The sequence below is a fragment of the Euleptes europaea genome, chromosome 8 (assembly GCF_029931775.1).
Source record: "Euleptes europaea isolate rEulEur1 chromosome 8, rEulEur1.hap1, whole genome shotgun sequence".
Classification (NCBI taxonomy): Eukaryota; Metazoa; Chordata; class Lepidosauria; order Squamata; family Sphaerodactylidae; genus Euleptes; species Euleptes europaea.
In genome coordinates, this window is record NC_079319.1 from 57,796,235 (window position 1) to 57,822,794 (window position 26,560).

Below are 26,560 nucleotides of genomic sequence, written 5' to 3' on the forward strand. Positions count from 1 at the left end.
CTGAAAATGCATCAAAGTGTTGTAATGTTATATAATGAACACATTATTGCTTTTATAGGAATTAATGGGTAGAACAAATCTTTCATTAATGGAAATGCCTTCCTATTATCAATCATTTTAGTAAGACTAATATTTCATTGAGCAGCTATTTCTTACCACATAAACTGAAGGGTTGCACAAAATACATTTACTCACTATAATTGAACAGATGTTGGTACAGACTTTTTTAATAGTTGTAATTAATTATTATGTTAAAATAGCAGCCTTGGTAATAGTAATTGAAACAGCTTTTTCCTGGGAAAACAAACAGACTAATTCAAATTTAGTGAAATTTTCCTGAGACTCATCATATCTCATTCTATCTTTCAACTTTGGATTATTCTTTGTTTGAGAATTTCAAATCCAAACAGTGCATCCTTTAGCAAACCAGAAATCTGGTATAAAGCTGAGCATTTAAAGACAAATTTTACTGGTATCAGGTAATATTTATCAGGCTCTGAGAAAACAAGACCCCCTTCCAAGGAATCTGTACTTCTAAATGCAACAGTTGTTCTAACAACAAGTCTTTTAAAAGATATAAAGTATTTGAGACATAAGGTTACTTGTTTCTCCTTTAACTAAGATGTCTGTATCATGAGAAGGTTCATGGATAGGAGAGAAAAATGAAGGTATCCTATATATATTGTATTCAGTATTTCTGTAATGAAACGGTGATGGTTGCCAAAATGTAATAGAATGTGCTGAGTTTTGATTTGTTTGTATAATTATATTTCTCAAGTAATCATTTGTTTGTCTAGATTATTTTAACTCTTGCAAATTCCTTCTGTGGAATTTCTCATTTATTCATTCAAACCTTAATGGATGAAAAGAAGAAATTCCGCATATCAATATACAGAATTTTCAAGAAAAAACAGTATCAGGGTAGTATGTGAATACTATAATCTCTTACAAAGGGATTTCGGAGGGAGATCAGAAAGACAGTCTGATGAATTACAACTAATAGTGAAGCTCAAGACTATGCATTCTCCTGGATTTAACAGAGATTTGGGATTCCTGTCTCATTACCAATGCTAATTTCTCCACGCCTACTACCCCTCTGCATATCACACCTAATCCAATCAGACTTGCTAATGTCATTTACATGCTTTTGACATTTACATTACCATTGTGTGTCTAATGCATTTGTCTCTACTTAAGGATAGATGGAATCACATTCTAGCTGTATCTGATGAAGTGAGCTGTGGCTCATGAAAGCTCATACCCTGCCAAAAATTTTGTTAGTCTTTAAGTTGCTACTGGACTCTTGCTCTTTTCTAATACTATAATGGTTTGGCCACATCAGACTTGCTCACCTGTGACCATTTTTTATACATGCCCTATCACCAGCACTTTGAATTGTGCACATAAGTGAAAATGCAGCCAGTGGGGGATTTTTCACGGAGATTTGCAGCGGTTTCACAGCCGGTTTGCGTCACTGCAAATTTTTGGTTATTCATGGCTGCTCCGATTGTTTTCGGATTGAGCAATAAAAGCCAAGTTATACCCGGGGCAAGTCAAGCCACTTTTGCGCCGTTCTTTCCTGCTGCTGCGCAGTTTTTGGCTCGGAGCTCCATGAAAAAAACTGCCTTTGTTCCTTGGTTTGGAACAATTGCCCCTGCCCATGCCGGCTAATTTTCCTCCCCCAAGAATGGCGATTGGCTGGGGGAGTTTCGCGCTCGGACAAGAATACCGCCCCTTTTGCTGCCTGCCTGCCTGCCTAGAGTCCTGGCACTTCTCTCCCTCCGTCCCGGAGGCTGGCAGGCGGGCAGGCGGCACGCCTTCCCCGCCCCTTGCCCAGGATGGGCCTTGGAGCTGGGCCCACACCTCCAAGCCCAGGGGGACGGCTCCAGGGGGAGACCGGCGGGGCCACACCATGTACGCCTCACGCGCTGGTGGTGGTGGCAGCTCGGTCTAGGGCAGCTGGACCCGTGGGGGGGATGTTCAAGGGAAGGGGCTGTTGGCCCCTCTACCCCAGCAGGGAGGGGGGATTTTTGAGAATTCGGATTGGAAAAATGTGCATCCTGAGAGCGGAAAACCCAAGGCAAAATTCCGTCCCATCACTCTTCTGACAAGGGGTGGCCAGTCTGCTCTGTGTCTCCCTCCTCTCTCTCGATGCACTGAGGCTGGATCAGGGCCGGCGCGCAAGCCAGGGGCCTTCTTTCCTCTTCCCCCCCCCCCGCCATGCACACTGGCTGGATCGAGGCCGGCGCGCAAGTCAGGAGCCCTCCTCTCTCTCACGATGCACTGGGGCCGGATCAGGGCCGGTGTGCAAGCCAGGGGCCTTCTTTCCTCTCCCCCCCCCCCGCCATGCACACTGGCTGGATCGAGGCCGGCGCGCAAGTCAGGAGCCCTCCTCTCTCTCACGATGCACTGGGGCCTGATCAGGGCTGGCGCGCAAGCCAGGGGCCTTCTTTCCTCTTCCCCCCTGCCATGCACAATGGCTGGATCAGGGCCAACGCGCAAGCCAGGAGCCCTCCTCTCTCTCACGATGCATTGGGGCCGGATCAGGGCCGGCGCGCAAGCCAGGGGCCTTCTTTCCTCTCCCCCCCCCCCCCGCCATGCACACTGGCTGGATAAGGGCTGGCGCGCAAGCCAGGAGCCCTCTTCTCTCTCACGATGGCCGGAGCGAGGGTGGAAGGAAAATGATGGAAGAGGGACTGGTGCTTGTTTTTTGCGCTGGGGCTGGTGAACCGCATGAGGTAATCTGCTGGGCGGAGTTGAGACGGAGTTGGGGGCAGGCATAAACAATGAGCTTGTTGGAAGGGGAGGCCTCCTGCAAAAGGGACAAACCAAACCATTGTCAAATACAGCGTGCTTTGTTCCCATGAAAAACCAAAACTACATCGAGATTGACGGGGATAAATCGTGGCCATGAAAAAAACATTTAAATCGGGGGTTTTTTTGGTCCGTGGCAAAAAAGAAGCAAAATTTACCGTGAAAAATGCCCCAGTGAGATAAAACTGGTGAGACAGGTTCCTAATATCATTTGCACTAGTCTGCAATTACTGACATTACTGAATTTCTATTCTGACCAGACAGCCAGCGTGGTGTGGTTAAAGTGTTGGGCTAGGATCTGGGAAACCCAGGTTCGAATCCCCGCTCTGCCATGGATGCTTGCTGGGTGACCTTGGGCCAGTCACACACTCTCAGCCTCAACCCTGGATAGTATTTGGGTGGGAGAACTCCAAGGAATACCAGGTGTGTGATGTGGAGGCAGGCAATCGCAAACCACATCTCAACATTTCTTGCCTTGAAAATCCTACAGGGTCACCATAAGACAAAAAAAAGTTTTTTTAAAGTCAGACCTGCTGCCAGCCTTGGGGCGGGGGGGGGGGGAGAGAGAGATACCAGGATCCTCCTCCACATGATATTAATAAATTAAATAACTGACAAAGGCAGCCCATTTCTGAAGGGGGGGCGAATGCCCATAGGAGCCAGTGTGACCACTATGTCAATGTCCATGCAGGGCCGGATTTAGGTTCGATGAGGCCCTAAGCTATTGAAGGTAATGGGGCCCTTTGTATGTCCAGCTGTCCTTTGTCAACAACAAATTATCGCTGTTTTTTGTGTTGAATATATGCTATATGGTAATTTATGGACCTAATAGGTATCTAAAGCCATTTGCACATAACAAAATATGTATTTTATATATAGAAATGAGCAAACCAGTGATATTTTAGGGCGCAGGCTAGCAGGCGGGGCCCATTACTTACCTTTTCCTTTCTTTTTATCCCTTCGAAGCTCCTTGATCAATTGATCTTGAGCAGCATATATCTAGTGTTGGAGGGATATAAGGACTGAAAGAAATCTTGCCACTGACAATGTCGCCTTGGGGTCCCTATCACTTAGTAAAAAAGGCATTATGTCAGTCACAGAGGCATTGGATTTGTATATTAAAAGGGGGAAATATAGTGCGATCGAAGTTCCTCATAAAAGCGGCATTCCAAAAGGGCATGGGCTAATGAGTCAATAGAGCCAGAAAAGCAAGGGCAGATCCTGTCTGAGTATGGTATATTCAGAATTCTGCCCTGCATTACCATAGAAGGGTTAGCATTCAATCTAGCCAAGCAAAAAAGCTCTACAGAGACGAGGAGTTGTTAGATAATATGTATAGGCAGGCAGACCACGTGGAGGGGGTATTCCGAAGAACTGGGATGAACAGACACGACGAGCATGATAAGTAGTGCTGTTATAATCGAGCTCTTTAATGCACTTTTTAATTTTGGCAAAAGCTTCAGTTTTCCCAAGATCTGATAACATATCGTGCGAGAAGCCCAACAACGCCAGTTTCTCATCTAAGATTTTTTGCCATGAGGATTTAAAAGGGTCATGCTTCAGAGAAGCTAGGAACCCCTCAGTGCTAAAGCACAGTTTAAGGTATAGTTTAAAGGTGGCCATTACTTACATCATAGGAGCCTACACAACACAAAACACTGTTGCTGTATGTAGGTTTTATTTTATTTGTTTTTTATCTTATATTTTGGAAATGTACATCCAGGTTTTTTTTCCCTTTAAATTTTTTGGGGGCCCCCAAGAGAGTGGGGCCCTTAGCTATAGCTTGTTTAGCTTATACATAAATCCGGCACTGTGTCCATGTCACTTGTGGTGTGCAAACTGGTACGGATGCTGGTGTAGGCCATGGCCCTGGACCATGGTGGCAGCATGGCTCTCGGACACAGCGCAGCCTCCCACCAGTGTCTCCCCAGCATATCTTCTCACACCAGCACCCTGGGGGCATTCTGGGGGCGGTGCCCAGGAGCGGTGCTGCCTTTAGGCAGCTGCCTAATCCCTTTCAGGCTTCAAATGTGCCATTTTGCAGGCATCAAGATATGCTTGCAAAATCCATGGCACAGGCTCATGGAACTCTATGAGCAGTTCCACAGGGCTTTTTTAAAAAACAACAACAACAACAACACTTTTTAAACCTTTTGTCGCAGCTCTACTGCCTCCAGCCTCCGTGGAACCACACACACACACACACACACACACACTCAGGATTGCACGGTTAATCATCTTGTATGGTGCCCCCAAGTTGTTCAGGTCATTTCCTCATTTTGCCCAAGGTTAACGCGCTACATCCACAGAATTGTAATGGCAAATAAAGTTTGAAATTTAATTTTGTGCTTTGTAATTGTTTAGTAAGAATGATAAAAAGGATATTTTGCTGAAGTAGGAACAATATTAGTAACACAAGAAAGCAAAGGATAGTCTCATTTTCACCTCAGCACACAAAGTACATAACTTAATGGTATAAATTGCCAAAATATTTTTCATCCATGCATATAGTCACTCATTCAATTAATTACTTATAATGTGTATCACTTTTTAATGGATTATTTCCATAAAGGAGGAATCATACTAGATGTATTTATTAACTATACTGAGAATAATGTTAGTAAGCCTGTCTTCTTGCCTCATTCTTTCTCTTCTGCATCAAACTTTGTCCTAACCTCCTCGCTTTAACTTGTCTATAATTACAGTTATTTCCTTGAATTTTGCCTTCTAGGTTTTGCCTGCCCATATTTAAAATTATACATAATGAAGGTCTTGACTGGTACACAAATGATCAAAAGACAAAGCAAAATGTTCAAACTAAACGTTTCAGCATGCATATAAAAATGCAAACACATGGACTAAAGGAGAAATCTTCACAGAGATACAGGATGAGCAGCCATTCAGATAGGACACCATGACCACAAGTGAAGCCTTAACTGTGACTCTAATCTTAGCTCTAAGGTGTGGCTATTCCAAAATGGCAGCAGCTACCTTCACTTTCCATAGCTGCTGCAGAGAAAATGTCTAGGCTGAGTGTTTTTTATAGATTCAGTCTATGGACATTTAGAATTTGAGAAGTTCGGCAAACTTAAATCTTTAAAAAAAAAAATAAGTTACACTAACAGTAAGCCTAAGGAAAGCACTTTTCCAGAAACACAATGCTAACACATACCTTAGCAACCACAACAACAAAACCCATGACGGTTATAATTTCACATATACATTTAAAGAGCCATGCCAGTTGTTAGGAACAGGAAAATGATACTTACAATTATAACCAGGATCAATGGTTTTTTGGGCTTCAAGAGAGTTTACTGTGATTTGAAAGATTATGTGCAGAAGCAGAAACGTTAGACTCAAGAAACACAGGGATTTTAGTAACCGTCCTGTATGTCCTGGAAGGAAAAAAAAGGGAATGCAATTAATTTAATATGACAAAACTAGCTTGCATAAAAAGATGCAAAGAAACTGTAAAACTATTTTTTTGCATTTTAAAATGTTTCTAACCATAGATATTAAATTCCATGACTTCATTGTGCACAGAAAGGCACAAAATGGTGGGGGGGAATCCTCCACCTATATACAAGTTAGAAACAAAAGGAATGGTTGAAAGAGGCACAATCACAGGTTCCAATACCATCTCCCCCTTTACTGTAAACTTTCGGTATATTTCATATAAAGGCTGTGCATGTTGATTAAAACAAATCAAATAAATAAATGAATAAATAAATAAAACAAATAATTTGATATGATATGTATAGACTTCTGAGCTGTAGCACTAAGTTCCACCAACGACTAGTATTTTGACTCTTCCCTGTAAATGGGGTACATTTGGGTGTTATGTCTGACTAGCAATCCAGCATTTACACTTCATTGTGATTTTGGATAAAACAGACAGGCAAAACAACATATCCAGATTTGATAGTAATTGGGGGGGAATTTCCTTTACACCCATAAAAAGCAAAAGTTTAATTTCTGTATGAAATTAGAAGTGGGATTACACAAATTTTGTTTCTCCCTATAGCAAACAACATTACTAGCATTACTTCCAAACAAAATGCAGGGTTTTTTAGCCTAGATTTTCCCTTTAATTCAAGAAAATAGAATTAATGCTAAATAGAGATACTGTTATTGACAAGAATGCAGAGGAAGCTTGAATAAAATTTACAGTAAAATCTGATTCAAGAAACTTGGATTTAGAAATACAAACAGAAAGGGTACTAAATGAGGGGGGGATCCTACTCTAAACATTTTACAGGGCTTCCTGTTTTTTGTAGAGGTTTTCGTGTCCAGAATAGTATTAGAACTGAGCTGCATCCTTTCCATCAATAGACAATACCACTCTTCAAGCCAGTAATATGCATTACCTGGCAAGTTTGCATAAGCATGGTACCCATTTTGCTAACAAAATATTTTGTCAGACTGAACTTACAGCTTGACCGTTCTCATTATTGCCAGAGGAATATTTCAGATTTTAAAATATAAAAAGGTACTTGTCATTGGTCTGTTGGTGTTAAGATTTTTCTGACTTACAACTGCACATACCAGGAGCATGTCAGCCATGCATACTAGGAGTGTATGCTATCTACAACTATCCCGATACATGCTGCTGCCATCCTGTCTGAAAAGGGAAATGATCATATTTTGCACAGCCTCCTTATGCACCACATGAAACCCTGATTTTTCAGGATGCTGGCTCACGAGTACCAAAGCTGAAAATCCCCACATTTCAAACAACATAGCAACCATGTGCATTGGGCGGATCTATGCACAGTTTCCAACCTCCTGGTATGCACAATCCTAACCTCTGAAAAGGACATCTGACCAAGCAAAAACCATGATGTAAATATATCTTGGAGCCAATAGAAGACATAATGAACATGAGGTTACATGTAACAGAAGTATATGAACAATAAAAGAGCACATCAAAATTGGTTATTCATGTAAACCAGGACATTCCAACAAGCAGCTTGTGAGCTATCAGTAGTTCATCAGCTGCTCCACAGTAGCACATGCAGCCCTGAAAGACCCAACAAAAGATCACAAAGAGATATGCTCCCCAAAAAAGAAGCTTCCATTTCATAGGATTCCCCCACCCCCCTAGGCTGCTTAGCTGATATCTTCATTTCTGGTGTTCGCCATCTCTCAAGTTCTAGTTCTAGGATAGAAAAAACTTGGTAACATACTGGGGACCTTGGGATATTTTTCATTACTCAGAAGTTGTTCTTATCTAAAGAAAAAGTTGGAGATCCCTGAAATTCCAAAAGTATATCCAGAACATGTACAGCTGTGGCAAGGTTAGATTTCTCCATGAAGGATTACAATTGGTACACCATCCTAAGTTGATAAAAAGCACTCCTGGCCTTATCTACAAGTCCAGGAGCAGCACCAGATCATGAAATGTACATGAACTGTAACCCTAGGAGTATATCTACATCGAATACAGGTTGAGCACAAATTCTAGGCATTCCTTCATGAAATTCAGAGCCTCCTACAAATCAGATAAAACAAAGTGCTGGATATCATCTGTTTACTGGTGACCTGTAGACTCAATTGCATTTTTTACTGCAAAGAGGTAGAGGCAACTGACATTTATATGTATTCCATATGCTTCAGGTGCCCACTCTCAATAGTTGGACAGACTTCATTCATGTGAGCTGAGATAAGGGCTGACATAAGGCCAAGGAAGCACTGAAGGTTGGAGACTGATTCAAGTGGTTAAGGACACATTTCAAAGAAGAATAGATACACATTCCATTGTCCATCACCCAACATATTTATCAACAAAAGCCATTTAACTGCCAAAGGTCATTTTTACAGGCCAGAAACCAGAGTGAAAATTATTTTTTATTTGTTTAAAAAAATGTATGTGTTAAATATTCAAAGACCTGCTTGAGGATCTAGGTCATACATAAGCAAGGAAATTTTTAATATATAAATATTTTCATTAGATGCTGGGTTCCATTCATAAGATCAACCCCTGGAGACATTACAGGGATAACTAAATTTACTGCATGGAATCTTCATGTATAGCTTGCAAACACAAAACAAAAATTTAAGCCAAGTGGGTACATTAGTTAAGGCAGGGGTCGGCAAATTGCGGCTCGCGAGCCGCATGCAGCTCTTTGGCCTGTTGAGTGCGGCTCTCCGAACTTGGTTCGGAGCCCCTGCTCTCGCGCCTGCTTGCGCCGGCAGCCAGGCTGCGGAGCCGGCGCGCCAGAGAGAGAGAGAGAGAGAGAGAGAGAGAGAGAGAGAGAGAAGGCGAGCGGGTGCGCTGTCTCTCCCCCTCGCCGTGGAGAATGGCCGGGTCCCCCTTTCCCTTGTCCTCAATGGTTGGGAGGCTAAAGCCTCCCCTCCCGCCGTGCGATTGCTGGGCGGGCGGCTCGGCGGTTCCTGGCCCACCCCGCCCGCCTATCAGCTGTTGGACGGAGCAGGCTTCCTTTGGCAGTGCATCCCCGTCTTCTGCGGCGCCGACTCCGTTCCCCTGTCGTCTTCTGGGCCTGCGGGTCCCTGTAGGGAAGAGGCACACTTTGCAGCCAACAGGGGCTTGTCTGGTAAGTGGAGGGAGGCGGGAAAGCCCCAGGGCGCGGGGTGGGGCCCCCGACGCAGGACACACATAATGGTACAACTCGGGGTCATCTGCTGAAGCTGGAGGGTGGGAGATTCAAAACTGATAAAAGGAAGTATTTCTTCATACAACGCGTGGTTAAATTGTGGGACTCCCTGCCCCAGGAGGTGGTGATGGCTGCCAACTTGGAGGGCTTTAAGAGGGGAGTGGACCTGTTCATGGAGGAGAGGGCTATCCATGGCTACTAATCAAAATGGATACTAGTCATGATGCATGCCTAGTCTCTCCAGGATCAGAGGAGCAGGCCTATTATATCAGGTGCTATGGAACGCAGGCAGGACAATGATGCTGCACTGGTCTTGCTGGTGGGCTTCCTGGAGGCACCTGGTTGGCCACTGTGGGAACAGACTGCTGGACTTGAAAGGCCTTGGTCTGATCCAGCACGTCCTTTCTTATGTTCTCATGTGTTTACTGCGTCTGTGAATCTAGAGAAAAGTTTGCTCACATTGTTCACATTAAGTGTTTGTCAGTCATTGTCATGATTTAATTTTATGGATACCTTACTTACTTTTTTCCCTCCTCAGAGGCCATGTCTACCCACTGGCTTTCTTAGTGGTAGATCTGGACTCCGAGGAGGGGAAAAAGTCCCCCTTCAGAGGCCAGCTCTACCCATTGGCTTCTATGGGCCTTCGGTGGCCAGGTCTACTGCCAAGAAAGCCAATGGGTAGACCTGGCCTCCCAATGGGACTCAGCCAGAGGCCAGGTCTACCAATAGGCTTTTATGGCGGTAGACCAGGCCTCCAGACGAGGACTCCGGACGGGGAGGGGGAAATGGCAGGGACTTACAATTTAATTTTTATCAATAAATAAGATCACTATTAAGTATGATAGCAAGTTTTATTCAGTGTACCTATAGTTTAATTAAGACTTAAAACTTTAATTAAAGTTTATTAAGTTAATAAACAGTGTACCTACCTATATAGTTTAAGTTTAAGAAATTTGGCTCTCAAAAGAAATCTCGATCGTTGTATTGTTGATATTTGGCTCTTTTGACTAATGAGTTTACCGACCCCTGAGTTAAGGAAAGCCAGTCAGGATGAACAAATGTAAAATTCTATGATCAAGAACTCCTTCAATTGTCAGAACTCTAAGGTCGATGAGATCAAAGTTTTCTATATAAGTTCTGCCTACAACTGTGGGCCTAGAAAAGTAGTTTGTTTATGGTATGTGAACAGATAGGGAAAGAAGCACAAAAAAGACAACAACGTATCTATTATTTGATAGTCAAGGACTAAATTCATGTTATTTTCGGACAACCAATGCCTTTGCAAGCTGCTGCACTGCTACCGTTTTTAATTAAACTGTGTATTTATAAATTGATGTTTCTGCACCAAGGAAACGAGATGTCTTGATGTAACAGTTTTCTATGTATAGGGAAACTGCAGGTGTATGGCATTCAGCCAGGTAATCCTCAATCTGAAGTGGAAGAATCCAAAAACGAGTTTACTATTTAAAAAGACTAGAGTCCCTTTCACATTGCCATTCTAAACCGGTTGTTATCCATTCTTGGTCTGCTTCCAAGTAAAGCAACATTGGGATGGGGGTTTCATACAATATATTTAAATCTTTTTATGAGCCATGTCTGAAGAGCTCTGGCCATTTCAAACTATGCCACTTCTTTTCCCTGGCTTTTTCACAGCAAGTGCTTTTCTTTTCTTTTGTGGGGGGGTGGGAACGTTCTAACTTTTGCACTATAGCATTAAACCAATTCAATACTATATTGCCAGTATTCAGCAAGCATCTGAATGCTGGAAATACAGCACTGAATTGCTATATTGGTCTAGCGCTATAGAGCAGAAGTTAGAACATTAAAAAGATGGAAAAGAACGCGCCGCAAAAAGGGGGGGAGCGGCACTTTCGGAAGCGACTCAGACATTTCAAATACCACACTATAGTGATTCAGAAGTGTAAAGAAGACCTGAAAACGGAAGAAAGCATGGGGTGTTTTTTTTTTTTTTTAAAAAGATGCTCAGCCCCACTTTGCAAATGAGACACAAGTGGCTTTGTATGAAAAGGTAAACAAAAAATTGTTAGCAGCCAGGAGCCAAAATGGTTGTGTCTGAAATGATACAAAAATCCATTATTATTTTTGCTGCTAAAATGGATTATAAAGGCTGTTTGAAAGGGGCCTAGGCCTCAGATGTTGAGCCCTAGTCTGTGATGGAATATTTAAACCTCAAAGTGCACTTTGACTTCAGAAGTAACACTTTCCATGGGGCACCTGAACAGATTCTCTTAATGTAGAGTTTGGAGTGTATTAGAAATCTACTGTTTTACTGGCTACATAATTACAGGACAGTAATTTTTCACTTTGCTTAGTCTGCTGAAGACAAACAGACTCAAGCAATGTGTGATGTGAACAGAATCAATTCGAAAATATGTACCCCTGCTACAAATTGCCATCATACTCAGCATTATTAATCTGGAAATAAAAGGTCTAAAGAAAATGGCATATTCTTTACTTCAACTCCATTTTCAAACCCAATGATCTGGAGAGTAAGGCCTAAAGACCATTTTAAAGGTTTGCTTACAAATTTATCATGTAATATGGGAGCAAAATGATAAATGTACATTCAACCAAGTTGACCTACTTAGAGAAAAAATGGCAAAGAATCCAAGATCTTACAATACAAGCCTCAACAAAAATAGCAGAAGTAGAGTAACAGTTATTTTGAGCCATGCTAATACATACATATCAGGCACAATTCAGATCATGGTTGCCATAGCCTTAATGAGCTTAAATGATTTAGCATGCTATAGTTGTGGCATTTCCTGCACATTACAAACTATGATTTGTTCTTTTTCTTCTGAAGAAGATTAAACCACAATTTGAACCCATAGTGTTTGTGATTCAGGAGTATTCTGCATTCCCTTTTATCTCAGAAAATGTGGGGAATGTGGAATGCCCACCTAATGCCTAGCTTGACCATCAACACTGACACTAAAACTGGTTGAGCAAATGGTATCTTCCGTGTGTGTGTGTGCCATCAAGTCGGAGCTGACTTATGGTGACCCCATAGGGTTTTCAAGGTAAGAGACATTCGGAGGTGGCTTGTTATTACCTGCCTCTGCCTGGGCTGAGAGAGTTCTGAGAGAACTGTGACTTGCCAAAGGTCATGCAGCAAGCTTCATGTGGGAGAGTGGGGAATCAAACCTGGTTCCCCAGATAAGAGTCTGTTGCTCTTAACCACTACACCATGCTGGAGCTCATCTTCCTAATACCCGTCTGCTTTATTCCTTCTCCCCTATCTCTTTTATAACTGTGCTTCTCTGAGGGCCTATGCCACTGTATGTTCCAATCTAAGATGCTGAATTTCCATAATACTGAGTTGATGTGCCAGTTCTTTTATTTGGATTGAGGCAATTTGCACCTATTTCACCAGAGACAGGTCTATCACTGTCCCCAAAGTGTTCACCTTCAATGAGAATGAGGAGGAGGAGGAGGAGAAGGAGAAGAAGAAGAAGAAGAACAACAACAACAACAACAAGAGTTGGTTTTTATATGCCGACTTTCTCTACCACTTAAGGCAGAATCAAACCGGCTTACAATCACCCTCCCTTCCCCTCCCCATAACAGACACCCTGTGAGGTAGGTGGGGCTGAGAGAATGTGACTTGCCCAAGGTCACCCACCTGGCTTCATGTGTAGGAGTGGGGAAACAAATCCAGTTCACCAGATTAGCCTCCGCCGCTCATGTGGAGGAGTGGGGAATCAAACCTGGTTCTCCAGATCAGAGTCCACCGCTCCAAATCACCCTCTTAACCACTATGACACATTCAATGTTAAGAGGAACTTGTGTTTATTAAATTCACCAACATCAATATCAGTAAATTAAGCTGAATTGGTACAGACATTTGTTCTGTAATCAATATACAATTGTTTTACAATTGCTGGTGATCTCTAGAAGCACACTAAAATTTGAATTACCTAAAAGAATCCTCAAAGAACTCATGCATGAATTGGCACACATAAACATGCGTACATGTGCACACCCAACTCCTTGTCATATACTGAACTTGACAATCTTTGTGTCTCTTGTTTTCACTGTAAGGTAAACAGTTACCAAATTATGATATATCTGTTGCTTGACTTTCACCTATGAACACAGACATTAAGTTTAAAAGCTAGCAGTGAGGTGGCACGTGGGCTAATTTGAAAAGAGAAAAATAAATCTTGCCTTTTGTTTTGGGTTTCAAAGGAAAATATAAAGCAGAAGAAGACAGTGTGGTACAGAGCACTATTAGACATTCTTGCTGGTTGCCTCCACAGACACAAATGAATTGCCAAGAAACTTTCACTGCTAATAAAAAGTATCCCTTGGGCACTTTGGGAAATCCTGGCACTGCCACAGCCTTTCTACTCTGAGTTGCTTCAACAGGGCTGTACTAAAATTATTAAAGAATCAATGCCTTGTAAACAGCTTGATTTCCATCAGGCACATAACTGGGCATTGCACGTCCTGTCTCCAGAGGACTCTCAGATTCCATGGGATTAAAGAGATAGTTGTACAGTTGCATATTCAACAAAATCACAGGAAATACTTAATTTGAGAAAATTGGTTTTAAGTTATTTATACTACCAAAGAAAAAAAAGGAAGTACAAAAGATAGAATAGCAGCAGCGACAACAGTAAAATATGAACAGTAGCACTGATCATGAGATTAGGACATGGGATCGGGATCAAATACTATAAATTTTCAGGAATAGTGCAATCCGAAGGAGAGTTACTCCAGTCTAAACCCATTCATTTAAATGGGCTCAGACTGGGAGTAGCTCTCCATAGGACTGAGCTGTTATTATCTCATGGCCTTGCTTGTTTCAGGATGCAGTGGGCCTGGAAGCTATTACGTGAGGTCACATTCTTCACAATACACACTAACCTCTTTGAACTAATCATCAGAAACACGGTTCCCATAAAAGCAGGAAGCACCATCCCCTGAAAGAAAAGCCCTGTCAGACCAAGAGATGCAGAACATGCAGACACATTTCCCCAACAACAAATAATTGTAAATATACAGGTTCTACACATGCCAAGTACAGCATGTGGCTTTTCAGAGACAATGCATCAATTTCCCTAGAAGTACCAATGCAAGTGAAACTGACATCATAGATAATTTGAATGCAAAAATTACTTCAAAACAACAAAAACTAGATACCTGTGCATCAGCAGTTATCTCAGATGACCACTAAATGGCCTCTTGAGTAATGCCCAGAAGCGCACACAAGAAAAAGCTCTGTAGTTCCAGTCAAGAATACAATGTGCAGTGTATGACATTATCAGTTCGCTAAGGCTGTGAAGAGCCATCTAAATTGAAGAGCAGCTAAAACACAAGCTCATTAAATCTGACTATGTAGAAGAGAAAGTCTGTTCACTTATCATGAAATCCCTTTCTGGGTGGTCCTAGGGGTTGGGCAGTCATAACCAATGGGAAGAAGATCCTCCCTGGAGGCGGTCAGGGTCATTAATCTTTTGCCAACTCCTAGTGCAGTGATGGCGAACCTTTTAGAGACGGAGTGCCCAAACTGCAACCCAAAACCCACTTATTTATAGCAAAGTGCCAACACGGCAATTTACCCTGAATACTGAGGTTTTAGTTTAGAAAAAACAACACATACATCTTTTGCCTTAAAAGAAAAACACAATAACAGAGCTTTCAATGATACAAACAACTTTTTATTGAAAGGTAAAAGTTTGCATTTGGCATGCTTTTGAACAATTAATGTTTGTTCAAAGCCCCTAAGCTGGGCGGCAGGGAGTCCAGGGAAGGGGGGAGGGACTTTGAACTGCTCTGCAGCACAGAGCAGTTCAAAGCCCCCACCGCCCAGCTGGGCGGCGGGCAGTCCAGGGAAGGCAGACGCAACGGCTCCTCAACTTACCCGCGCGTGCCCACAGAGAGGGCTCGGCGTGCCAAGTCTGGCACGCATGCTATAGGTTCGCCAACACGGCCCTAGTGGGAGAGGCTTCTCCCTCAGTCTCTCAGACTGGTCCAGAAGCCATGTAACTCTCATAACTATGAAAACATGCTAGCTTCCCCAGCCAACAATCAAAATGAAACAGCAAGAGAACAAGAGAAACAATAATAGGCCGTGTTGCAAGATTCTTGCTCCAGGACTCTGACAGTAGGAAGGGACTGGCTGCTCTACCCTAGGACAACTGAGAAAGGAACTTCACGGTAAGTGAACAAACTTTCTGTACTCTGACGGTCCAGATTGGGACAGTCATAACCAATAGGATATACAAATGCAACATACTGCAGGGCAGGCCACTTGATATCTAACCAGTCAGAGCTTGTTAAAGGACTTGTTTGAGGGGCTGTAGCTCAGTGGTAGAGCATCTGCTTGGCATGCAGAAGGTCCCAGGTCCAATCCCCGGCATCTCCAGTTAAAGGGACTAGGCAAGTAGGTGATGTGAAAGACCTCTCTGCCGGAGACCCTGGAGAGCCGCTGCCAATCTGAGTAGACAATACTGACTTTGATGGACCAAGGGCCTGATTCAGTATAAGGCAGCTTCATGTGTTCATGTGTTCATGACTCTCCTCTCAAAAGAGGCATAAGTAGAGTCTTCCTTGTTGCTATAGTAATGAAAGTATGAAGATGAAAGTATGCACTGGCTTCCATGTAGATGCCTGGCAGACCACCTCTAAAAAAAGAAGTAAAAAGGTAAAGGTCCCCTGTGCAAGCACCGGGTCATTCCTGACCCATGGGGTGACGTCACATCTCGACGTTTCCAAGGCAGACTTTGTTTGCTTGGTTTGCCAGTGCCTTTCCCAGTCATCTTCCCTTTACCCCCAGCAAGCTGGGTACTCATTTTACCGACCTCAGAAGGATGGAAGGCTGAGTCAACCTTGAGCCGGCTACCTGAAACCGACTTCTGTCGGGATCGAACTCAGGTAGTGAGTAGAGCTTGGACTGCAGTACTGCAGCTTACCACTCTGCGCCATGGGGCTCCTGTCTAAAAAAGGAAACACTCTGTAAATTGCGAAGGTATCCACCCCCTAAGGGTGAGCTGTAAAATCCACCAGTGATGTGCACTCAGATATATCCAGTCCAAAAATTTACACTAAAAATACCTTATCAGTATTTTGGGAGTATATTTGGGATCTGAACACACACCTGAGAATCCCTGTCAAAACCACATTCCAATCCTGAATATATCCCAATACGTTCAAAAATATCTAAAGCCAGAAGTTTCCCCCTTTTGCAGGTTTCTCGGGCAACTGGAGGGAGAAGAGAGGGAGGCAGCTCTCACAAACAAATAGGATCACGTGTTATGGGGATTTCTAACAGTTTGCCCAATCATAATGATTCTCTCAGAGACTACTTTTGTTTCAAAGTCTTTCTGATTTATGATTTTACTAGTCAATCCTTTTTAGAACTAATATCTGTTTGTTATGCAGTGTGTGAATTTTAAACAATGCTGGATTTGTACAAACTGAATGTTGTAGAGTTTTAAAGTCTGTGCTGAACTGGTCTTTTGACTGCAAGAAATGATTGAATTGAATTGAGTTGCTGTTCTTTGGTGCTGTTCTTTGTTGTCCTGGTGGAAGAAAACTTTGCTTATTTTCTGGTTCTTTTAAAAGCTACTCACCTTTGGTTTTGGTTTCTGCTTTTTTAAGTTAAAAGGCTTTTGTGCTGTTCTGTTGCTTTTGGCATCTGCCTTGGCTTTTTTCTTTTTCGCACTTTAACATTTAAAAGGTTAGTTCTGGGGGAGTGGTGTGTTCCAAGTTGCAACTGTTTTAACAAGTTTATCCTTTCTGTATTGATTTTACTTACTGCGTTTCCTGGGGGAGTGGTTTAGTGGAGTTCTGGGGTGTGCCCATTGATTTTGAAAAAATTAATTGTTCCGAGGGAAATTTCTTGTTAGGTTTTAATAGTTAACCGTAGGTGAGGGTTTAGGTATTTTAAAAAGCACAAAATAATTTTCAGAGTAGGGCTCAGAGTTCTTCTCTTAATAGGCTCATGTTAAGCAATTAAGAAGCTTCGGGTTAGTTTTTGAAACAATAACTGGAGCATAACTTTTAAAAAAATTATTAGGCTGGCCTTGCTCTGGGCTTCAAAACAATTGAAGCCAGGCAGTTTTTTTTTTTTAAATAGTTTTTTAGGCTGACCTTTTAGTCTTCCAGGTGTTCAGAATGGAGCTGTTTAATTTTTGGACAAAATATTAGGCTTTGCTTGTAGGCCAGATAGGAAACATAAAAAAAAGCAAAATAAAGCTTTTTAAAAGAGTTTATACTTCCATCTCCAGGTTAGTTACCAAAAAAATTAGCCAGCCTTTAGGCTAGAAAGTCAGAACCAGTGGTTTAAAAAAAAATCCATTGAAGCAAGGCTAGAGACAGTTTTACCAAACAAAAGATTAGGTTGTTTGGGATGATGTTAAAAAGGCAAGCAGGTTAGTGAGTCAGGTAGCAGTGCAGATAGCTTACTTTGGTGAAGTAGCCAGACTCCAAGGGGGCAGAATGAGCAGCAGTAAGGGGGTGCAGCAGGGCCCTAGGGGAAAGGGGAGAAAGGCTTAGCAGAAGAGTAGTGGGGCAGAGGGGAGGGGGAGGGATGCGGCTTTCCTCCCACCTGCATGGAGGTCTACCCCACAGTGGCCTTCCATCACCCTACCTCTGGCTTGGGGTGGTGCAACAAAGAAACCTAGCAAGGTCCTTTTCACTGAGGCTCTGGATAGAGTGCTGCCTGCAGAAGGTGACTGTAGGTGCTGGCACTGGGCAAGGGCCTGCTGCTCAGGCTGCCCCTCCTCCTGCTGTTGTGACTTAGCAGCAGGAGAAGGAGGACTAGCCTGAGACATTTGGGGGGGCTGAGCATGGGGGATGAGAGCATTCCAGCTCTGAAGCTCACCCCAGGGATCCAGAGGCTGCTAAAGGAACCAGAGAAGAGACTGGGAACCCCTTCTCCAGTTTCTCCAGAGGTCTTCTGAGGAGAGGCAGGAAGATAGGCCGAAGGTGGCGCAACAGGTCAAGATGGAGGTGCACCCAAGGTGCTACCATCTTGACCTGTTCTCCCTCGGACATCTCTTTTTGCACCCCCCAACATGGTGTGTCAGTCCTGAGCCCCTTACAGGAGGTGGCTCCAGTGGTGCCCAAAGCTGTTAGTCAGTATGGGTGCCCTAACAACTCAGTCTGGAAGCACTTCCAGAGGATGTAGGATCCCTATTTTGCACAGTGACAGCTGTATAGGTCCCGGACCGGTCAAGGGAAAGGCCTGGGTCATCTCTCAACTACCAGCCTCAAGAATCATTTTAAGTAGAGCCACCAGGTGCTACTTCTTCAGGGGGGAGAGAGCCTGGTCATGCAGCCACCAGCCAGTCAAGAGGAGAGTGGTTCCATGACCATCTCTGCCTCTAGGTCTCCTGTAGAGAAGGGATGCCAAGCATGGAGATGCTTGGTGAGGTTGGCACTAAGGTGCCAAGGGGTGGGCAGAAGTGGGCATGGAAGAGGGTCACTCGCCTCAGTGGTAAGATGATTGCTCAAGACAGACAGCTCTTTTCCATCGTAGAAAATGTCGGCTTCCACAGGTCTCTCCAGGATGCCTATCTCTGGTACATGTTCCCTGTGCCCTCCTTGTATAGGACTGCCAGGGACTATGTGAAGGCACAGTTGTTCCATGTTTGTGGGAGATCTCTGAACTTCATATCCAACATCTGAACCTGCCTCAGGTACAGCACACAAACCTCTTTCTGACACACACTGGTGGCAACCCGACAATATTATGGGTGGGGGCGGAACAACCAGCGTTAGACAAGTTGAGATAGTGGGCCATCAGGCCAGTTATTGTCAAGCTTTGTTCCACGCCGAGGTGCACAGGGTGGAATCTCTGCCACCACCGAGAAGCAGTTAGTGGAATTGTTATGCAAAGACGAGTCCATGCTCTACATTGTGACTGATGGTGGCACAAAAGTAGAGCAGCAGCACAGGCTCTGGGCCTGAGGCACATTTATTGCACAGCCCACTTCCTTCACCTTGTGGTGAAGGATTCCTTGGGTTTGGGTTCTGCCAGAAATTTTGAACTGTATGCTGATTTCCAGTGTTTGCTCCAGAACTTCCAGAATCTCAGTCACTTATCATGCAGTGTGAAGGCTATCCATCTGCTATGCGAGAAGTAGGCACTGACTGGTGGGCCAGAACACCACCTGATCAGCAACATCAGCACTCGATGGAACATCACCTGTGTCATGCTTGAGCATTTGGTGGATCAGAAGAGCACCCTGACCGTTGACTAGGAGGGGGAGAGAGCGTTCAGTAACAAAGAATGGCTGAGTCTGTCCCAGATGGTGGAGGTCCTTAAGCCCTTTCAGAAGTTTAAAACACTTTGACACGACGAGCCTGACACAGCATGGATCTGACTCATATCACCCCCCTCACCCCTTCTAAAATTCGTGGACTTTAGAGATGGTGCGGGGGAGGGGGGATCTGAGGCAGATCTCCGCCGTCTGCAGTTTCTGAAGTCCACTGACTTCAGAGACTGAAGGCGGCGGGGATCTGACTCAGCCAGCAGGTAAGAAAGGGCGGAGGGAAGGGAGGGGGAAATGGTGGTGGGGCCAAAGTGGCCCCGAATAATGGTGAAAAATTCAACATTGTTCGGGATCTGATTTTCAGCTCCATTTTATTGCTGCCATTTTTTTACCAGTACTCCCCCCCCCAAATAGCAAAAGGGTATTTTTCGAGGGGTTTTCCCGTTCAGGTTTGCTGAATGCACACCAGTAATAGCCATGACCCTAAGATGACAACAGCTACAACTGGGAGTCTTCAAGAAAGGTCACAGAGAGTCTAAGAAGTCATTTTCTGGGGGGGGGGGACACTGAATTAAGATCCTTGATAAATTACTGACACATAGCTCATCCACATAATCCTTATTCCGATAAATTATTATGGAACTAAGTACTGATACTAAATTTTCTCTTTATCTCTCTCCTCTCCCACACACACTCAGGTTCGTGAAGTGTGACATTATAATCTCCACTCCCATATACTGTTGTATTGTGAGATTCATATGAATTAAGTGTGTGTGGCTGGCTGTTTATGACAGAGAGAGAATGCAAACAGAATTCAGTCCTTACAAGAACCACTATGAGTCAGGCTATTTTTTATCTTCTGAGGAGATTATTGCTCTCTCCACCCATCACTACCGCTAGATATGTCCAAATGCAAAGAAGACAGTGAAACCCCAAAGGAAATCTGTATTAGTAAAGTACAGGTTTTAAATTGATTTGTCTACTATAAACAGGATGCTCCGCTGTTTGGGGTCATGCAAAAGCATCGCCATTTAGCTTGGAGTGCCTGCCAGACAATTCATTTTTCATATTGATAGTTCAAGAGCCAAGAGCAATTGTATGTGTGATGGGAAAGAGAGAGAGAAATGTTATCCCAGCATGAAAATTTTAAAAGGTGGGTGGATAACATTACAAAGTACTAAATGAATCCTGGACTTTCCTTCACATAAACATGAAGAACCTGGGATAACAAACTATGAAACAATTCACCTTCAAGACACAGCTAGAGCACCCAAGAGGTTTGCAAGAGGACTATGTATTCTTTTTTTTAAAAGGGAGGGGGGAGAATGTCCACAGGAACTGTTGGTAGTCAGCCAAAGAAAAGCCCATGGAAAACCTAAAGTGAAAATATAAGCCTTTCAACAGTCTGGCTATTAACTAAATTTTGGAAAAACAGGACTCTGGAAGTAGAAGCAGATCTTCAAGAAATCTTAAAACAAATTTGTAAGAAACTAACTTTTTATTATTACTTTTTATTAAAATACATATACCATGCTTTTCAGATCCCCTCCAAAATGGCTCATAGACTAAGATCAATTAAAGTTAAAAAAAAAAACCAGTCATAAAGTATCAAACACTAAACAATCTGAAAACATTTTAAACCAGCAGAATAAGTCTAAACAAAGAACAAATTCAGCAAAATAGCTCACACGAATAGACTCAAAGGCTTGGGTTTAGATTTAATTAAATCACATTAAAAGCTTTCCAAACCAGTTTTCACGTATATTTGAAAAATAGCAACAGAATCAAATTAGTCTTATGAAAGGAAAGTTTCACAAACATAACACTTTCGGAAACAGCACTTTGTTCCCATGAAGCCACCTACCCTAGTCCAAAACCATTTGGAGCTTTAAAGCCAACATCAGTACTATTTATTTATTTAGAAGAGTTCTACGCCTCCTCTTCAGAGTCCTGCTTGAGGCAGTTTACACTTAAAAATTACGGTATAAAACACAAGCCATTAAAAAATACAAGCTGTTAGGCATAAACAGCATAAAAACTATCCAAAAAATAGAGCAGACCATTAAAACAAGATAAACCCTTAATTAAAAGCCTAAGTAAACAGATGTGTTTTAACCTGGCACCTAAAAGGAAGTGGGTGGCAGTAAAGCCTCAAGAGAGAGGGCATTCCAATAGTGAGGTGCCGCCACAGAAAATGCCATGTGCCTAGTCACCACGTGTTTCATCTCTGATAAGTAATAGGTACAATGAAACGGAATCCTCTTTGGAAAGTCAGAGCTGCTGACAAGTACCATATTTGTTAATCACAGATTTAGTAATAGAAAAAGATGCAGTAGTTTACCCAACAGATATTCAACCATATTTTACCAATTATTACTGTATTAAATATGCAAGTGCAAAGAATTCTGCAGCTAATGCCACCAGGAATCAGAAATGTGTAGTTAGTGGGATAGATCCCTTGACCTCATACATAATTAGGGGTGTGCAAAATATATATATATTTTGGATTCGAGTATACCCAAAAAAAATTGCTTTCCCCAATATTCCTGAATTCCAGTACCAATATGGTATTTGGTTTTTTTTTCAGAATTCTGGATTTTTTCAGGTCCATTATTCTTGATGGATAAATTTTCTGGGTGGCTAAGGGATTGTTTTTAAAGGTACAGCCACCAAAACTGCAGTGGAGCTGCTGGTGTCTGTCCTTTAAATAACTCCCAAATGTCAAATAGATTGGACCAAGGGGTCCAATTCTATGGGACCCTGAACAGGGTGCCCCCAGCGGTCCTCCATTATTTCTTAAGGAAGAAAGGGGGGGGGACTCTCCAAGCCACTTCCAGGCAAAAGCCATTCCTGTAAGCACCAATCACTAGTCAAATCATTCCTCCCATGGAAGAACCAACACAAGCCCATCAAAACCATTTCAGAACCCAGTAATCCCAGTAGAACAACAAGCGAATCCAAACAGAACCGAAATCAAACCAGTGAATTTCTGCAGTGGAAACTCCTGGTGGGGGAGACACCAATAGCAACGTACAAAAGCCAAACAGAACCCAGCACCACTCTGGCAGTGCAAGCTCAACAGAACTAATACCAGACCAGAGAATCTCTGCAGTGGAAACTGAAGGTGGGGGTGCATTTTTGCAAGCCTAGCAAAACCAATGACAGTGTATTGATACCCAGCAGAACCCCAGTGTCACTGTGGTAGTGCAAGCCCAGCATAAACAATGTAAAAACAGAGAGTCTCTGCAGTGGAAACTGAAGGTGGGGAGGACACTTTTGCAAGCCCAACAGAACCAATCGCAGTGTGCACAAGCCCAGAAGAACCAGTCCCACTCTGGTAGTGCAAGCTCAGCGGGACTAACATCAAAGAGGAGAATCTCTGGAGTGGAAACTGAAGGAGGGCACTTTTGCAAGCCCAGCAAAATGACTGGCAATGTACAGAAAGACCAGCAGAACCCCTTGGCACTCTGGCGGTGCAAGCTCAAAAGGACTAATGTCAAACCAAAGGATCACAGCAGAACAAATACAATCAAGTGAAGGGGGGTATTGCATATGTCACTCCCATATGGCATATGGCTCCCCATATGTCACTTTCAGTCAAAGGTACATTCATCACAGAGCAGTGTAAGCAAAAGGAAGTAGCAGAGCATCTCCTTTCATACACAGACCATAATCACAGGTATAAAGATGAACATTTTGTTCACAAAACAAAAAAGGTGATAGTTATCAATGTTTGCTAGAAATTAAACAAAACAGGGCAGCAGGAAAACCCTTCATTAGAAGGCTTTGAATTGGCAAAGAGAATATAGGAAGCATGCCTAAGGAGGTCTACTCAGAACTAAGTCTCATTTTAATGAGATTTACTCCCTGGAAAGAGCAGGAAATAGTCTGCTGCTGAACGGTTCTTACACATAGCAAAAGGTAAACCAGAATCACTAAGTATGACCTTCTTCCCTGTACTGCAATATTTGCTGCAGACAACTACAGAGCTGAATTAGCCATATCGGTTCTCATAGGGGAACTGGAGAAGGATCTATAGTCTTCAGATTTCAACTTACTTCTCAGAAACAGCACCCAAATTGTGGGTCTTGTATATTTTTAAACTCAAGTGAGAAATGTCTGATGCAAAGACATTCCAAAGTTTGTAGTGCAATTTTATGCTCACTTACAGGGGAGTAAGCCTCACTGAATACAGCGGACTGTACTTCTGAGTAAATCTGCACAGGAGTGTGTTGCTGAAGAACTATTTGATAGGGTTTGGACAAATGCTACCAGCTCATATATCTTACTCAGACTCCCTATTTGACAGTTATGTGGAAGAATCTCTAAGAAAGGTGAAAAAGAGAAGAGAAAAGTCAAAACCTATTGAGCTTGTAAAACAACATGGGGAAATCTCCTTATTGGTCCAGATAGACAGATTTTGGTATTCCTCAAGAAAGAGATTTTGCATCTGTCAACCAAAGACTACTTCAGTGGCAAAGCAAGGTATTTTAACTTTAAACACTGTGTTTTAGCTGGCTGTCCATGCAGAGGAAACAAATCTGATCACCCACATGCTAGATGCAATAACATCAGGTTTAATACATATATTAGCTCTATGCAGTGATACAGATGACCCCTCCCCCCAGCTCCAAGACTTGTTTCAGCTGTTTGAAAAAAAACTTTGGATGCAGGTGGAATTAGGTTAAAAAAAATAACAAAGACTTTGGGATCACGCCCTTCAATCAGATAGAGCTGAGATCCATAAATACTTACCCATCCTGCAATACATTAAACCTTTTCATTCTGCAGACTATCTTGGATCCCTGGAAGTATGTAAATACCGAAGGGCCTTTACTCTTGTACGTTTCAATGTCCTACCTTCAGCCCTCCTGGAAGGCAGGTATAACCGTATAGCTTTCTATCAACGATTATGTCCATGCAAAACAAAGAAAGTGGAAACTATAGATCATGTCCTGCTGCACTACCCTTTCTACAACGATATAAGATCGCAGTATATTCACCCCATTTGTCAACTTTTCTTGGGAGATCTGAAGAATCTAAAGTTTCCCTTATCTTAGCAGACTCCTCTTGGGAGATAACTACTCAAGCACCCGGGTTTTGTCTTCGGTCCTGCGGGATTCATAAACGGCTGACTGAAAATCTCACCCCATAGATGATTTTCCATCTCCCTCTACATCTTTCCTAGAATCATCAACATATTTTATTATTTTAACTTTTAATTTTTATTCAGAGCTGATCTTGTATCGAAATAAATATTTGATTTGAGGTAAAAACAATAAGTTTAGATAGGAAACTGGGGTCAGTAACTTCCATAAAAGCCTACCTCCTAATAGGATATGGCATCACCAGGAGAGTGGGAGCCAACCATTGAAAGCATAGGCTCAGGTTAAATAATGTTCATGGCTCAAAACCTTTAGCTACTCTGTGTGTGTGTAAAGTGCCGTCAAGTTGCAACCGACTTATGGTGACCCCTTTTTGGGGTTTTCATGGCAAGAGACTAACAGAGGTGGTTTGCCAGTGCCTTCCTCTGCACAGCAACCCTGGTATTCCTTGGTGGTCTCCCATCCAAATACTAACCAGGGCTGACCCTGCTTAGCTTCTGAGATCTGACAAGATCAGGCTATCCTGGGCCATCCAGGTCAGGGCTTAGCTACTCTACTCTGCCCAAATAAAAGAGGTGGCCTAAATATTATGAACCATTCAAACAAGCAACTCTCCATGTGAGCCCTTTACTGATTCTGTATTTACACAAACAGACTGCTTTCACTAAATAGGATATAACTAGATCAGAAGAAAAAAAAAACAGGTTATGGTATAATTCAAAACTGTTCAGTACAAAGAAGATACAGTTCAAAACTGTTGTTCATTGAGTGTCTTCTGTGCAGGCATGCATGGGAGCAGGAGCAAACAGACTATGGAGAACAGATTCCTAAGCTTCTAGAACCTTCAGCTTCTTTGGAGAGCTCCTCTCCTTTCCTCTTCATCTCCAGCCCAGTGTGTGCGGTGTTTATTCTGCTGAGGTTTGAAGGTTTTGGGGGGAAGTTGGTAGGACAATGTCCTGGGCCATATGAAATTGAGAAACCACATTGGGACTAAATTCCATGCTTGGGTGAAGGACTACCTTATCAGGGTGAGAACTGGGGGAGGAGCGCTTTCCCCACCTCCATCATGTGACCTTTTGGGTGGGAAAGAAACCCGGCTCTCAGCTCAAGACAGAGGGGAGGGGGAGCACTCCAAAGATGCTGAAGCTTCTAGAAGCTTAGGAATATGTTCTCCGCAGCTGGCCTATACCTGCGCAGACCCCATGCAGGACTGTACTGAAGACGACATGATAAATGAAAAATCATTCACAATTTTCTTCTCAGGATTTTAATATATTCAGAGAACTCTCACCTGAATGTTGGGGGCTGTCAGGATGGACATGCCCAGTTGGGGGCTGTCAGGGTGGCCTCCCTCCAAGTGGCAGGGGACCACACAGCAGGCTGCCGCCCATGTGGATCCCACGGACTGCCATCCCAGGCTATTCCCAGGTGGGCTGGGAATAGGAGATGCATCGGTTGACATGCGGGTCCCCGATGCTTAGGATAACGCCCCTATGCCATGCCAATGCCTGTTGCTGTAACCAAAAAAAGTTGTGGCCATTTCCATCCAACAATGGTTTCTGTGTGTTTAATTGCATGCCAAGGTATTCTTTGCTAAGGGACTGGGGTTGAAAGTGCATCCCAAGAGGGGGGAGGTTGGGGTTCTGCTTAGGTAGCTGGCTCCAGGCACTCCCCAACTAAGCGCTAGGTCAGTTTTCAGATGTCTTAATGAATCCGTTAGAACAGTGTGCAATCACAGGATTTTTTTTGCCATATTTGCGTGTTCTCTCCATCCTGCCTC

General features: G+C 43.1%; 1 protein-coding gene across 1 annotated transcript in view; it reads right to left on the reverse strand.

Moving 5' to 3' along the window:
* PIEZO2 (piezo type mechanosensitive ion channel component 2) overlaps positions 1-26,560 on the reverse strand; it is a 309,479-nt gene that overhangs the window by 198,603 nt on the left and 84,316 nt on the right. The window contains exon 3 of the mRNA XM_056854258.1: positions 6,084-6,209. Coding sequence (XP_056710236.1) covers positions 6,084-6,209 — 126 coding nt within the window. The remainder of the gene's footprint in view (positions 1-6,083; positions 6,210-26,560) is intronic.